The 16,681-nt window shown below is 50.3% G+C and overlaps 1 protein-coding gene across 2 annotated transcripts in view; it reads left to right on the top strand.

Moving 5' to 3' along the window:
- Nucleotides 1–16,681, top strand: part of DOC2B (double C2 domain beta) — a 159,779-nt gene that overhangs the window by 136,845 nt on the left and 6,253 nt on the right. For both annotated transcript variants that reach the window (XM_039508366.1, XM_039508364.1), the window contains one exon: nt 979–1,136. In XM_039508366.1, the coding sequence (XP_039364300.1) occupies nt 979–1,136 (158 nt within the window). The remainder of the gene's footprint in view (nt 1–978; nt 1,137–16,681) is intronic.

The raw sequence follows: 16,681 nt of genomic DNA, 5'->3' as shown, positions 1-16,681 counted from the left end.
ATTAATGCTCCCAAGTCCTTAGGCAGCTGGAAACCTCGGCCGTCCGCCTCGCAATCCATCTGCTGATTGGATCATTAAACTCCCTGGGTCCAGTTCCCCTCGTGCCCCCGTCACACCCATTTAAAACGGGAGATGCTCCGTTATCCCAGGCTGAACAAGAGCGAAGTCAGGCCCTGGTGCAGGGTTGCATTCAAACCCGCCTCGTCCTTGGTCATCCCAGGGTACCATGCACATCCCCTTTGTACTCCAGCAGCCTCGGCATACCCAGGCCCCACATTGCTTGCCTTGGGGGTGACTCATCTCCAGATTCCCTCCCCAGGAAATCCTTGCCCGAGAGTGCGTGGGAGAGGCACCGTGACTGAATCTGACACCTCCTTAGATGTGCCATTAGGTATCATTTGGGCTGCTTCTAATCCTGGCTTGCAAGCAGGGCCTGGCAATAACAAACAGGGCTGAACTGCCCTCATCAGTGATTTGTCACCCCAGGTGAGCACTGCACTCTGGCTCTGGGTCCAGGAGTCTCCCCTCCCCTGACTTCCAGCCCATGGAACAATGGTATTAGCAGCTTTCGGAACCCAGGCTGTAAGCAAAGAGTCGCAGGGAACTCTGTCTGCAGCGGGTGTAATTGGTGTCACTGCACTGCGCAGGGCCATCAGATGCAGCGGGCAGCCCAGACAAGGTAGCTGAAGGCTAGAGCTGGGTTTCTGGTGAAAAATGCAGCTGCAGTGACCCCGAAACACTGTGTGAATCTGTGTCCGTTTCGCCAGATTGCTTCAGTTGGAAAAAAATCTGAAAAAATCCAAGTGTTTCAATTGTCCCATTTGAAACAAAAAGTCATTTCGAAGTTTCCTTTCCTTTTATTTTTTAAATATTAAAAAAAAAATTAAAAATGCTCCAGGTGGCAATGGGACGTTTCGTTGTGGGTGGAACAAACAGCTCACTGAGTCATGCTTGTTTCTCTTCCCCCAACTCCCCCAGATAGATAAAACAGAAGACAAGTCCCTGGAGGAGCGCGGCCGGATCCTCATCTCCCTCAAGTACAGCTCCCAGAAGCAAGGCCTCTTGGTCGGCATCATCCGCTGCGCACACCTGGCTGCCATGGATGCCAACGGCTACTCCGACCCCTATGTGAAAACGTAAGTAAGTGACACGCGATTTGAACGTGGAGGGGGCCGATCTGCTCCAGCGACCAGGGGGAAGGGCCAGGGCTTGCTTCTGGCTTCGTTTGTTTTGGGGGGGGGGGGATTCCGGCCCCCCTCCCGTGCAGAGCTGGCGTGGGGGGAAGGGAGCCTTGAACTAACCTGACCATGGGGCTATGTGCTGGGACCACAAGAAGATGCCCCATCTCCTGACTCAGCACGTGCCAGCAAGGCTGGCGGAGTAGAGGGTGTTGTTAGCTGCCCCTGGCCTGGCTGGATAGCACACCGGGACTGGGAGTGTCACAGGAGCCAGAGGTGCCCAGCTCCTAATGATTCCTCAATTCTAAGGCCAGAAGGAGCCATTACGATCAGCTGGTCAGACCCCCTGCATAGCGCAGGCCCGGAGACCGCTGGACGTGTGGCCTGGCTGGTGTATCGCTGGCAGGCGAAATCTTGGCAACTGGACAAGGTCCTGATTGTCCCTTCCATATCCCTGACCAGGGCTTTGGAATAAACTGCTCCCCTCCCCCACCCTCAGCCGGAAAAGGCTTCTCATGTGTTACCATGAGCCCAGCGCCTGCTGGTTGCTATTGGGATTTGGCTGCCAAGTCTCCTAGGGTCAGATTTTTAAAGGAGCCTAAATATGCTGACAGGCACCATGTGGGGTTTTCAGAAGCTCTTGTGAAATCCCAGCTGCCTGGCTACAGCTGCAAGACAATGGGGCTGCAGGGAAATAGCCACTTGAAAGGGCAGAGGCATAACGGCACCTTCCGCAGACGCAGCTGGGTGCCACCTGCAGCCAGCAACTGCCTCTGGTTCTGGCAAGCCAGAGCCGCCTCGCCACGTGAGTCGTAAAGCTGCAATAACAGAGGAGGCGGGCCGGCGAGTGGCCACATGTGATTACAGTCGCCAGTGTGGGGACAGCGATAAGGCAATTGCTTCTGACATGATCCAGTGACTTTCCTTGCAACCTAACATAATGATTTAACTGTGCACAGGTAAGTCATTATGCAAGGCAATCAGGAAACATTATGCAGGGCTGCTGCCCATGTCATGAGACAGGAAGATTTAACCCCTTGAGAGGAGCCTGAATAGCCTACAGGAGACTGGCTCCATCCATGCATGCCCTGCCTTCTGATGCACCCACACTGATGAGCGCTTGAGTGATCCAGTGGCGCATGTGTGGTCAGATCAGGCACCTTGGCACACGCTCTGGAGGCCTAGAGGATTAGATCAGGGAACTGGGAGTCAGAATTTCCCAGGTTCTGTTCCTAGCTCTGCCTTTGACTCACCTGTGTGGCCTTGAAAAACGGGTGGCTTTGTTCACCTCCCTCAGAGAGGCAGTGTAGGGCGTAGCAGCGAAAAGCTCTTTGAGATCCGTGGGTCAAAGATGCTATGGCAGAGAAAAGCGCCATTCGTGCTGCCCGGTTCCTGGAGAAGAATGAGCAGGCGTGTTTGTCTATGCGCCACTTACCCGGCCAAGCACCTACACTACTAGGGCATGTTAACGTAAACCTGCTAGGGCCGGTGCTTCCCAAACTACAGCCTGGCCCGTTAGCAGAGGAACCAAGCACTGCGTGGGCGAGGGGATCTCGGAATGGGAATGCTGACACGCTGTGGTGCTGAAGGGGTTAGGGAGGCAGCAGAATCTTCTCCATGAGGGGAGTGCGGGGGTCCGTGCACTGTAAAAACACCAGAAGAGCTGCTGAGTGAATGGAGCCTTGAACAATTGGGAGGATGGTTAGCAGAACAGTGTGCATGGAGTCCCCCATCCCCACTCCCAAACAGCACGTGGTGCCCGGGAAAGGTCGCGGAGGGTCTGGCTTTGCATCGCTCCAATCTGGCTCCCTCATTAATGCCCTGCAGTGGAATAATGAGTCGCAGCTTCTCTTTCATTTGTTCCTGTCCAATTCCTGGAGCAGCAGGGGGCCTGGGGGTCTGATTCGGAAGCTGTGTGAGACTGTCAGCAAAGCTGAGGGTAATTATCTCCAGGGGCAACAGATCTCCCACCCCAGGGTCTGCCCGGCACTGCTGTTTGGCTGAGAGGCTTCCCATCATCACCCCATGGTGACTGACAGCTACAAGCAGCTGCAGTGATCCAGTGGCAGTGGGGGGCGTGTGTGTTTGTGGAGCCCCAGCACTGCGATTTCCTCCCTCTCTTTCATATCAGGGGCCTCCGACTGTTGAGAAGGGAGGGGAGAGTTTGGGGGAATAATTGAGATCTTGATTAGGGCCCTAATTAATTCAGCAAACCTGATAGTTTGCATAATATGAGCTCATTTCCCTGTGCCTGGGAAGCCTGGAAAGATTCAGTCCAAAGAATAAATCAAGCCAGTTCCTTCCCTTACATAGATTTTAAAGCATAGCACGGGCTATGCAGCAGGCTGGTTTTGAGTTGGGGGTGAAAGGGAGACAGCAGCGAATGGAGCCAGACACGATGCAGCAAACTTATCCCCCTGAACGTTCTTCACTCCTGACCAGCAGCCCCCCGGCTGTTCCAGCCCTGGACTCTCCCCTGCAGCCGTACCTTTGCCGATGCTCCTCAGTTGTGTCCCGCAGCCACTCCTGGGATCCCTGCCAAACACCCACACAGCTCTGCCAAAGCACCTCCCTCCTCACCTCCACCCCATTGCTGTCCCAGCCCTGAGCACAAACTTCCCCATGTGTCGCCGGGGGTGAGGGGGCTGTGTGATGTGCAGACGTATCTGCTAAGGACAAGGCTGGGGCCAGGATACACCCTGTTGTTGTGAACTGGGAGCGAACTGGGCGTGATATTGGAGCCCTGATGTTAGAGTGAATCTTACCTCGGGGCCTTGGCAGGGGTTAGAGGGACTGGGAGCCGGACGTGGAGCCTTTTAGCTGCTGGTTCCAAGTAAGAACTCAGCCGTCCAGGGTCCCGTCACAGGCAGATGCCTCCTTTCTGGTTTACAATTTTGGCTTCTGCTCAGTTTCCCGCCTCTTTACTCCAGGGCCCCAGGCCAGTGGCCTGCAGGGCTCTCTCCTCAGTGATGCAGGGCTAAGCGAGCGGCTGGTGATTGTAAGTAATCAGGACAGCACTGGCTAAAGGGAAGCTGGAGGTGGACGCGGTGATTTCTTTGCTTGCGACTCGGCATCTGTGAACTGTACACACGGCTGGTCTCTTCTACAACCTCCGGTTCCTGCTGCTTCTTTGTCCTGTCTGCCCCCAGCCTGATCCTCTCACCCGCCTCTTCTGTCTTCTCTGTTGCCTCGGACGCCTCCCATGGCAGGGATGTGTTTGTGCAGCACCTAGCACGGGGGAGGCCTCTGTAGAAACAGGCCGAGATTTTCCGAGCATCTGGTTCCTGTTAGATCTCAGTGGGCACTGGGCATCCCCAGCCCCTTTGAAAGTCTCACCCATAGTAAACCAAAGAGTCGTGTGTGTTTCAGGCTGCGCTGGGCGTGATGCAAGAAGCCTGCAGCCGCTGGTGCGATAGTGTATGCTGAATCCCAGTTCAGGGTGGTTCATGTGCAGAGACAAGTGGGGGGTGACAAGTGGCCTGAGATAATCAGCCAGGCTGAAAAAGCCGAAAGCCCTGTATCCCTATGATCTCCCCCACCCCTCCCTGCCATGGTTCATGGGCAGGCGGTGCGTAGTGCCCCAGTTCAGACTGATCCTCCCTGCCCCCCATCCAGCTCTGTCCCACCACTTAACAAATAATTGGATCCGCTGACCTGTAAACAGCAGGTAGCTGCTATTGCTGTTCCAGCCCAGGATCTGCTCATGTCAGAAATACAGCACTGCTGAGACATGAACTTCCTCCTAGCTCACACTGTGCCTATTGGGTCCTTAATACTACACCTGCCTGCGTTCCCCCACCCGAGTCCTTGCCCTTCAGGGGGTGCAGGGACACCCAAGAGGGCCAGGGCGCACTGTGCTGCTGAACGTGTGGTGTGTTAGAGGCGGGGCCTCAAGAGCCCATGTTATTTTTATTTTTGCAGAGCAGGTGTGCTCACCCCAGAATCTATGGCTCAGTCCCAAACTGGGTAATTACATTCTGCCTACCCGCCCACCCCTTTCAGGTCAGTTACACAGAGGCTTCCTGTCCTAATCGGAGCTGCACTACTTAGCAGCTGGTGTGTTTCACGCCAGAGGTGGCTGCATTTCAGCCAGTGCATGAAGCGATTCCTGTGTATGCCAATGTTGAGGTTTGCAAATACTATATAAGGCATCAACTCACCAGTTTCCTGAACAGAGAAGCAGGTGGTTGTGATCTGTGGGAGGCACCAGACGTACTTGCACCTCGCTCTTGGGCTGGCCTGTTGGCACATTTCCTTTTTGTCTTGCACCTTGAGAGCCCGTGATCGTTCGTTGGGAAAGAACTGTTATTCAGTAAAGGCGGACTCAGCTTCTTGCCCTGTGAAAGACTGATGTGTAAAGGCTGGAATGCAGCCCCCCCGCCCCTGGAGAAATGGTCTGTTTGAACGGAGTCGGAGTACACCCACATGTGCTCCCTGACCTCATTGCTATTCCACTCCATGCTTGTAGGGTGACAGAGTGCTTGCAAGAGCCTTTTATGTGAATTCCCCAGTGGTCATTATCCTCCTTGGGGAACAGTTTACAAAAAATAGGGAAACCAAAGGCTCTCCCCCAGGGAAACCACCCCGGTAATGTCTGGAGAAGGTACAAACCATTTGTGCACCATAAACGCAATGTGGCTAAATTACAGAGATGTGAATTGAGATGCTTCTTTCTCTCTTGCTGTGTCAGAGAGCAGGTGCAGCATGCAGCATTAGCACAGGATCAGCTTTTATTTCCTTCCTGCCAAAGGGATTCTGCAAACCATAATCAAAACGAAAAATAAAAAGGCCCAGGCCAGGGAGTGCTGGGCTGGGGTGGATGGCTCTGTGACAGCCACCATCTTGTCCAACACCAGGGACTGAGCGAGGGGCCAGTGCTAAACTCATGAGACTACAGGCTAGCGCTAGAGCTGTGCAGACCCTGTACTACAGTTTGTGAACGCTGACCGGGGGTTACATCTGTGTGTGTATGTACAGTAAGCTGGGCAGGGCAGGGGCTGCTCTAGCGTGCTCAGCACAACAGGGCCCCGATCTCTAATCATGACCTTTAGTGCTACCATCATATTAATAACGGGAGCTGGGTAGAGCTGTGCAACCTAACACTGTAGCTCTAACCATATGTGATCAGCCCCCTCCAATGACGGTGCTCAGGTGTAATGACATTTGGAGAGACAATTATATGTTAGTAGCAAAACCAGTCTCCATAATGGCTCTGTACAGGCAGTGATGCAAACTGAAAGCAGCCTACCCACTTCTAATGACATGGGAATACCTCTTGGTCATCTCGCCATTTGGACTGCAAACACTTGCCGGCGATCTCTCTCAGTGGGGTTGCATGCTGAAAGGCCCCTATCAATCCAGTCGCCCCGGTTTATCCCTTAAGGAATGCATTCCGGGGCGAGGTAGCAGGATGGCTTTCTAACAACGACTGATGTTTCCACTCTGAAAGGAAGAGAGACTTATAAAATAGGGGATGATGCTTGTCTGTCTCACATGGAGCTGCATGGGTTAATTATTGCAGGCGAGTTTGGAATCACTAGGTGAGGGTCTCTGGCCTGTGTGATGCCCCATTTGGCCTTAACATCTAAGGCTGAAATTTTTCTAATCCATCTGTTGTGCCTCCAATTCTCATAGGAAATTAAGAGGAACAGGGGGACCAAACCCTATAGCTGGTTTGGAAAGTTCAGTCTGTGAATTTATGCTCAGTACCTGGAGATCCCAGCCTCAGGGTGGAAGAGGCTAAAGGAATACAAAGAAAACAGTTGTTTTAGAAATCTGCCACCCTGTCACTATCACTATGATATTGGTGGGGGATACCCCACAGCTACGGTCTAACAAAAACAATAGCTTTCTGAGGCTCTTCATCTCAGATAGCAGATGGCGCCCCTGTTCACCAGGGCACGAATACTCCCGCAGGACAAGGAAGAAGTTACAGCCTATCAGCCAGAGAGAAGCTGTCGTTCTACCTTTGCTGATGACGTGTTGTGTGAGCTTGAGATGGACAATAACACCAACGAGTCTCCTTGACTACCTTCCTGTGGGATTGGTCGGCCTTGGCAGCTTTCATTCTGTGCATGGTTCTGAGTGCTCTTGTGTCTACCTGGAGACAACAGAAAGGGGAACTCGATGCATAGATCAAGTGCTGCTTGGACAAAGATAATTGTTTCCAAGAGTGATGAGAAAACAGATGGAAAAGCAGGTATGAAGTGAGTGATTCATCCTAAGAGCAGGGGGAGGAGGGTTTGTCAGATCGCATGGGAGACCTTGGACTGTGAGGCAGGAGAGTTTATAAGTTTCATCTTTACACTCTGTAGATAGCCATTCGCCTGGACAAGCACCGACACTCACATGAGAATTCCCAGACTGGATCAGACCAATGGGCCGTCTATCCCAGCACCAAGAGAGATCAGCGCCAGCTGCTTCAGAGGAGGATGAAAGACACCCTGCAGTTCTGGGATAACCAGCCTACAAGGAGTTTCTTCCTAGCCCTATTAGTGTTTGGATTTCCATTTCTCTGCCATTTGTTGCTCTTACTGCTGGTGACAATTCCAAAACCAGTGTTCACAAAGGTGAATCACAAATGGATCCCTGTCTGCTGAAAATCCTTGGCAAACAAATGACAGCAAATGCAGAAATCAGGAAGGTTCAAAAGCTGTTATGAACAGACATAAAGGTGAAATTCACTGGGCTATTTATTTGCATCCCAATCTACTTACCCTGTAAGATTTGTTCCCATATAAGGTTCTGGATGATGTTTCTCCCAATAAATATTTTTTTCCCTTGGAGAATGTAATGACGGAATAGCCGAAGGGTCATTTGTAGGTGCGGTTCATTTACACTGGTGCCAGCCCACGATCATCGTTGATGGGCATCCCAGTCTTATCTCCTTCTCCCACCAGCAGTGGAAAAGGTGAGATGGAGATAGTTCAACATGGCCAACTTAGGGAAATATTCCACATTGTCTTTACTGTACAAAAAGCCTCGTAGCCCGGCTGGTATGTGTGAAATCAGCGTGGAGAGTCCTGCTCCACTTCCCAGTGTCAGCGGGACACCACCACTGTCACAAACTGCACTAATCAGCAGCCCCTGTTGCACAGTCTCCTCTGAAGCCAAGGGCTGAATGAGCCAAGGGAGACTGAGCTCTCCCTTCTGTCAGCCTGACAAGGAGCCCTCTAGATGGGCCTTAGGGAGTGTGGGCAGAGCAGGGTTGTGAGTGGCTCCCACTGCCTCTGGCTACAGCTACACTATGGGACTACGTTGGTGTAGCTACAGCACTCAAGGGTGTACATTTAGTGAGTGATGTAGCTATGTTGATCTAGATTATAAGTGTAGGACGCTGTCCTGTGACTCAGTAAAATACTTTGGTTGCCAGGTCTGTCAGTCACTAAACTCACAGCAGAGCAATTAATGCTAATATGTTCTGGATGGGCTTTTTGTTTAAATGCAAAAGACAGAGGGGTTTGGAGAAGGAGACAAAGAAGTAAATGTTGGCAGAGCTGTTGCGATGTGACTGCACTTTGTTTTACCAGCACAGTTCCAGTGCCAGGAGCAAAGAGAACACGTTCTCTGTCTGTGTCCCAACCAGTGTTCCCGTTATTCATGGCTTGGCTTTACAGCAAACAGCCCTCAATGTTGTATTGTTGTTCTTACGCAGTAGGAACATAGACATACTCATCTAGTCTAACCCAGGGGAGGTGGGTGGATGACGAGGGGTGAAATGTTTAGAGCAAAGTGGTGAAAAGCAGAGTTCTTTATAGACAACTGAATGTGAGCCTTTGTGTGGTGCTTCCGTTCTAGCCACTACAGTGATAGGTGCATTAGAAATGCCTCCGATAGACAGATGGGGTCAGCCGCTCAGCAGTGCTCAGCACCCAGCCGCTCCCATTGTGACATTCCTGGCTAGCTTTTTAAAGGATTCCACACCCAGCATGCATCCCATGTGCTGAGCTCTTCTGCAAATCTGGCCGCTTATTCTGGTGCCTAAATGGGAGCTGAAACTCTCGCCCTCTGGGCACTTGTTCCCTCGATTCTTTCCCATTCACTCGGCGAATTCCATGGTCGCTAGAGAGAACCCTGTCCAAAACTACCTGTGGTTGTTTCCCTGCTCTGTGGAACATCCACTTGAAGAAACAAATGCACCTTCTGCCTTTCTCTGCTTTCCTAACTGGTCACATACATTCTCAGCCTCCTGTATTTCTTCTAGGTTTTGCATTTGTGATCCCACTAGCTCAGCCGTTGCCTGGCTCCTTTCCTTCTACCATAGCAAAAAGCAGGACAGCTGCTATCTTGTGCCACTCTAGGTCTTGCAGGCAAGACTCGCCCCAGAACGATGCGTGTGCCTGTGCTAACCTGGCAGACTGTGCTTTTACTCTCTAGAACCTTTTCAGCCTGCAGGATGTGGGCCCCAATTCAGAGGCATGGCTGCTAGGGCTGTACAAAATGTAAGCTGAGTTCAGTCTGGCCAGCCTATGTTTGGAAACTCCACCCCCACATAGTTGAAATTAACTGATCTCATTAAGATATGCAAATGAGGACATCGTGGCAGCAGACTGCATTTCTTTACAAGCATGTTATTCCCCAGTGATTATTTTACAGCGCATCAAAATAATGTACATGCAAACCTGCCTTGTGTAATTTAATCCTCTGTTTCTTGCTCTTTTTAACCTTCACATTTAATGGATGCTAATTTTATTTAAAAGGGGAGAGGGGAAAACAAAGTTCACCAGATTCCCTGGGCTCGGGATTTTGATTACAGGTGGGAGTTTCTAAGTGCCTACATGATTTAGAAGTCCAAGTGCCAATGAAAATCCATGGGGATTTGTGCTCCTAATCCCCTGTAGCAGGATGAGAAGTGTTATCAGAGTTGTGCCAGAATCCGAACACACGCGTCTCTCCTTCTCCCCTAGTGGCTAATGCAGAAGGAGCTGAGCAGATGTGTCCATGGTGGGTGAGTTTGCAGTCCCAGTCTATGGCCTTGCCTACACTGGAGTCTGTCAGGGTTTTATTGCTCTAGCACCAAGGAAACCTAGTTACAGCCCAGGACCCCGTTATGCTAGGGGCTGGACAAACCGGACAACGAGGCAGTCTCTGCCCCAGACAGCTTTCAGTCTAACTATACCTGTACCATCAAAACCCCGGGTGTAGAGAATTTGCACTGGTGACTGGAATCAAGGGTCAGTTGCCATGGTACTAATTGTGGTTTAGGAAGGTTTTTCCTGTAACGGGGGCAAATTCCCAGTGTAGGCAAGGCCTGTCTAATCCAGGCGCATGTGAGTCCAGCTGTCGCTTAGCTACAGACACAGCAGTTCATTATGTCTCCAGATAGAGCTGGTCCTCTCCAAGGCAGGCAGATGAGGATGGGACGCCCACTAACTATCCGGAACTCTTCCTGCAGCACGATCCCATTAGCCCATTAAATGGCTTTATTCTCCAGGCCAGCTGTGTGCAGGTCTGACAGTCCAGATGAAGCCATTACGTGCTGTTCCCTCTTTTCTTCTCGAGTGTGATTAATGCTGTACTCTAGCAAGGTGGGGTGGCTGTCTTTAAATAAGCAGAGCTTCGAGTGTTGCTAATAAATGGGGTTGAGCAGGCTGCACCATGTGCGTTGCCTGCTTTATGCAGTACTTCCTGCCCTGGTACCTTGGTGTGGCCAGGACTCTCTGTTGTTGTTTTTCTGTATTCTGATAGTGGGTTTAGGCCTTTGTGAGGTGGGGGAACCCCATGGTGCCAGGCGCTTTACAAACACACACTAGATGACAGTTCTAGCAAGACAAGACTTGCGTGTCTTGTGAGAGATGTAGACAAGCAACAAAATAAACAACCCGCCAACATTTTTCTTCTGGGTTAGTTTCCCCCATGGAGAGTGTGTGTGAGAATTAGCCAGTCAAATAGCAGGGTTGGCTGGCAGTAAATATTGCTGGGTATTAGGTCAGTAAAAAACAATACTACAGCCATCCCCCAGTACCTGGCAGGCTCGGTCCAGAAAAGTGCTGCAAGTTAGGCCAAGCCTGTGGACGCTTTCTAAGCACAGGTCTGCACAGTGCTTTACCAGGCAAGATGTAGACTGTTCCTTCCCACCCCATCCCAGGTGTCAGGGCTGCATGCGGAGGTGGGAGCTATGTTATTATTTCTGCTGTAAGTGCAGACAAGCCCTGAGACCTGTCCCATTTCAGCAACAGGACCACTGGCAGGACAGTGTCAATGAAGTTAGTGGTTTACACTTTAATACAGTACAAAGTATTAAATAAATATCCACATTACTCCCGTTATTTCTGTATCAGTGAAACGGCAGTTCAGCCTGTCCAATGCTTTCAGATACTTGGGCGTGGGAGAAACAGGTTTCCCACACTATTTGGATAAACAGGGATGTACCGTAAATCCACTAGATATCCACTATCAAACCTCGTATCTCAGAGACAGGGCCCACGCCTCGATGGCACGTTCTGGGGCTGCTCTTTCTCATGGTCTGCAGTTCCCCACAGACAGAGACCTGTGGGCATCAGCCTTCAGTTGCCACAGGGAGATCTCAGTAAAGATTTCAAACCTGCCTTGTTGGCGGGGGAGGCCACCCCATCCCTCAGGTGGTAGGGCTCACAGGCAATGGGGGGGGATTCAGATACCTGTTGCTCCCTGTGCCACTTCAGTGGGGCACAAGGAGGCTCCAGAATGGCTCCTAGCTTTCTGCCTCATCCCTTCTCCCTGTTCCTCTTTCTTCCCTCTGTTTAGTGCCCCCCACCGACTGTAGTTGTAGCTCTAATTCCCCCTTCCCCCCCAGACCGTGTGCTCCTGACATTCAGAGTTGGCTGTTTCAGGAGGCAGCTGCTGCTGGACCAGGCAGCCCAGCTGCCTATTGGCAGACTGTGAAGTGGCCTCCAGGTCAAACATTTGGGCCAGGCTGGATCTTACCACAGTGGATTGCACATCCCTGATGCAAATCTTGTGCAAAGGAGCCCAGTTCTAGTGCACAAGCTGTTCAAACCCTCTCTCACCCCAGCCCTTTACTGCACCATTAACCATCGAGCCTATAGTCCCAAGCTGGTTTCAGAAGCGATTTGCTGAACGGGTTACCCTCTCCTCTTTTCACCCTGGAGCTGAGCAGATATTTCTTCCCAGTGCTCTGTTGCAGCTAAGCTCGGTAACGTATTGAAGCAGAGTGAGCAGGGCTTCAATTGCCAGCTCTTTGCTGGAGATTTTGCCGCACTGTAACACACCGCATGCCCTTTGCAGGAACACACAAGTGCTTTGCTTGCTGACAGATGCCATCTGAATAGGAATCTTTTCCCATTCCAGAGATGTTGCTGTCTGGCTCCTGGCACTGATCCCGCCAGCCTCAGACTGGGTGTTTTGACGTTAAATGAAAGCGACCATGCCATGAACTAGCATGAATGAAAAATTCTTTTTTATTTGATCCCCTTAGCATGACTGCAGTTTATTGGAGGGTTGGGCGGATGGGGAGAAAACACTCACCAGCTGTGAAGAGCAGAAAGTGAATGTAGTCTCCTCCAAACTCAGAGCCATTCCTCCAGGCATACCAGTGGAAGGACCAACTAGTGACCCACTGCATTAGCTGCCTTCGGTAGGAGATTCAGTTTGGTTTATAAGGTGACTGGCTTTCAAGCGCAGCAGCAGCATTCCTGGTGACTCTCCTTGTCCTAAAAACACCAGTCCCTCTCCTTCTGAGACATCAACAGAATGCCCCCAACATGCCCCCGGCACAGTGATGTAATTGGGCCCCCAAAGACTGGGCAGCAGCAACAGCTGAACAAAGGGGGGAAAGTTTCCACTATCAGATCAGTGTTTACAGTGTATGGCATGTGCGTGCATCCACCCAGGCACCCCTGCCAATAGCTGTGCCACCAGTGGAGTCGTATTCAGGCACTATTGGGAGGTCTAGGAGTGGGTTAGTAGGCAGAGGCCTTTGGAGCAGACCTGGTAGACCTTCTGCAAAGAGTAATTAGGGGCCTAATCAGTTTTTGCTTCTAAGTGATTTTCCCACGTTGGAAGTGTGTGGGAGCAAGTTGTGGGTCCCCTGATGAGTAAGGGCTGTGGCAGCTCTCAGGGGACCTGCAAGGGGCTCTCAGCGCCATAACCAACCAGGACATCAGGGATCTGGCAAAACGAATGCACTGCCAAGATGATACTACGTGGGCTCTGAGAGCCAGTAGGCTTGTCAGGAACAGAAGCCTTTTCAGATGCAGGGAGGTTTTTTTCTCCAAGAGAGATTAATAAAATCAGTGGAAGTTTTTAGTTTCAAGAGTTATGATTCTTCAGGACCAGACTTCTGGAAGAGTGAAGTGCTGGGTGTAGCCAGAGAAGTGCACGTATAAAATGGCACCTCCTAACTGAGCAGATCCACTCCTTGTGGGGCTGAATCTAGACCTGGCTCCAACAGGCTGCTGTGGAAATGTCTAGGAACATGGGAATTGCCAGACAGAGTCAGATCCAAGGCCCAGCTAATCCAGTTTCCTGTCGCAGCCAGTGGCCAACACCAGATGCTTCAGAAGAAGGTATAAGAACGCTGCAGTGGGCACATGGGGAAATCTGCCCTCATGTAAATCCGTTCCCTCATAGTTAGAAATTGGCTTTTGCCTTGAGGCATGGGGTTTTATATCTGAACATAGCAAAGGAGGCCGGAAAGACATCTCCTAGTGCAGGGGCAATGTGCGTCCCAGGGGGTGTGCAGGGACAGAAGGGGCACGCCTGGAGCACTGAGCACTACAGGGATTTTGTATAGGCACCCCAAGAGGGTGGAGGCTGCTCTTATGCTTTGGGTCTGGAAGTTAAGCACATACTTCAGAGCTTTGCTGAATTGGGGTTCAGTTGGAGTGCACCTGGTTTCAGGAGAAGAGTGCTGCTCTATTTAGGCTGGCATGTAAAACCAAGATTTGAAGCTGTTTTGCTGTGTGGATCGTGTCTTTGTACTACTGGAACAAGGAGCTCAACTTTTCCTCTGCAGGTGGGCTGTGCGTTCACCTAACCTGGTGCTTACTTGGAACAACTGCTAGTTTCTTCCCCACCCCAAGTATCCTGTTCACTTAGCATGGGCTCATGGTCAGGCGTAAACAACAATTCAAAAGGCAATTACAAAGCTAAGAACAACTAAGGAAAACGTATTCTTTCTTTTGAAATCAATCTCTCTTAACAGCAGCCTGGAAACCTCCATCTAATTTATTAGCTGGAAGGTTGTGTGTGGAGGTTTTTTTTTTAAGACAGTCTGTTCTGTGAAAGGCCCTGTATTGCAGGTGTGTTTTGTACCCGTCCTGTGACAGTTCTGATTTTTTTTCCTTGTTGCTGCTTCAGCTTTTGCTGGTTTCTCTGCTGTGCTTGTGTCCTGCCAGCCTCAATTTTAAATCGCTGTTTGTGTGAGAGAGAAACACCTAGAACTCGACATTTGAGGTTTTGTGGCAGTGAAATGGCTGTTGTGATCATAGTAGATTAGTTATTAATAAGTCAAGTGTATTGACACTGAGCAATGACTGAGACAATCGGATTCAATCTTGTAATATGGTTTTATCCCACAAAGGAAGTTTGCTGTGTTCCACAAGATGGTCTTGTTCTATTAAAATCCCTTCTCAGAATGCGGTTTGTTAATTTCCTTGGCTTCGCTTTCTTTTTTTTCTATTAACTTTTTATTCATGTTTAATATATAGACAAAGACAAACATAAACTATACATCAACTTCTCATAACACATAAACTTCTTATATTGGAGCATCTTTTCTAGCCCTTTCCCCATATGAGTTGAGCTGAGGGGTTTCTAAAAAGGCTTGCTCAGTTGTGACCGCTGCTGCGGAAAATCCCCCCCATCCCAGTTCAGGGGCACATGACGACCATCTTGTGGTCACCGCCTGCATGTGTGTCTGCACTCCTGGTGATCACTTCACCTGTCTGCATCGCCGCTCCCCCATCTCCGCAGGACTTCTATGGGTGGAGGTGGGGAAAAAATTCTTCTTGTGAGAGAAGCCTGTGCGTGAGTAGCTTAATATGGGAGAGCCATTGCACATCAACAGCCATACAAATTTTGGCGGAAATGGCGCCTGTATCTGGTGATAAGGAGGTCCAAGAAGACCCAGGGTTTCTCTTCTGTGGTAGCCTTCGTCCATCTTTGCAGCTGTTGAGAGGTGATTCTGCTTCATCCGCCTGCTCTGCCGTTGGGGTCTTATACTGGGTTGTGTTGTGTTGGGCTGCACTTTGTCTGGTACCTCGCCTTTCACCTTATCACCATGGGTTACCCCACCAGGAGTACAGGACTCCTGATGGCATCGCACTTAGGGGCTTAAGTAAACATACGCAAGCTTCTCCACCATGTCAAGGTGGCAGCCCAAGGAGAAGGCTATCCCACCATCCCTGACAGGATAACCACATCCAGAGGGATCACTCCCAATGTGGTCAAAAAACAAAAATGTTTCTTGCAACTTGGAATGTCCATACCCTACTAGACGACTCAAAAAGTGAAAGACTTGAACGCAGAACAGCAGTTGTCACCTGAGAACTCTCGAGGTACAACATCAACATCGCTGCTCTCAGCAAGACAAGACGTGCAGATGAAGGCCACTTGAGGGAAGAGGGCGGTGGTTACACTTCCTTCTGGAGCTACGCCTCTCGTGGAGGTGGGTTTTTTAGAGCACTGGGAGAGCTCAGCGCTGTGCCACGACCACACAAGCCAAGTTAAAGCACTGCCGCGGCAGCGCTTTAACATTTCCAGTGTAGACTAGCCCTAAGAGAATTAAGAGGGGTTGACTCAGCATTTATTTCAGCACTTTCTGGAGAGGAGGTAGGGTGGGTGTATTGTGTGTATGTACGCACAACTCTCTCCCAACCCCTGCAAAGGGCTTTCACATGTTTAGTGCATCATCAAGTCTGCATCTCACTCCCTTCTGAATGTGATCCCACCCAGGTAACGATGTGTCATTTCTTCACCAAAAGGAGATCAGTGCGCTCCCTGCTCCCTACTTAATTGGTGTCTCACTGGCAGACTGTCTTGTTTTCCTTTGTAATAGCTATGCCATTTGCATGGTGGCTCTCCTTGCCAAACCCTTTCCAGCTGTGACAACTACAAGCAATTAAAGGAGAGCATGTAGAGCAGAGATGCCAATTTCATAAGTCAGTGGCATGTGATTTATGTAGCTTCCTCATTCCTCAGGGCAAATTCCAGCAGGACAGAGTAGATTTATTTTTACGTGAAGTTTTACCTTCCACTGTCTAACTGACAAATACTCTAGGCTGCAGGATTTTGTTCCTCTGAAAATGTACTTTGATACAGGATACCTGAAATGGTCTTTGGGCAACTTTTCACCTAGATATATTAGCAGGAGTGTTGTAAGCAAGAATGAGGAGTTATTCTTCCACTTTACTCCCTGAGGATAAGACCTCACCTCATTGTTTCCAGTTCTGGGTACCACATTTCAGGAGAGATGTAGACAAATTGGTGAAAGTCCAGAGCAACAAAAATGATTAAAGATCTAGAAAACATGACCTATGAGGAAAGGTTGAAAACATTTGGTT

The sequence above is a fragment of the Mauremys reevesii genome, linkage group 20 (genome assembly GCF_016161935.1).
Source record: "Mauremys reevesii isolate NIE-2019 linkage group 20, ASM1616193v1, whole genome shotgun sequence".
Taxonomy (NCBI): domain Eukaryota; kingdom Metazoa; phylum Chordata; order Testudines; family Geoemydidae; genus Mauremys; species Mauremys reevesii.
The sequence above is the reverse complement of the archived record's forward strand: the minus strand, read 5'-3'. Positions and strand labels throughout refer to the sequence as shown.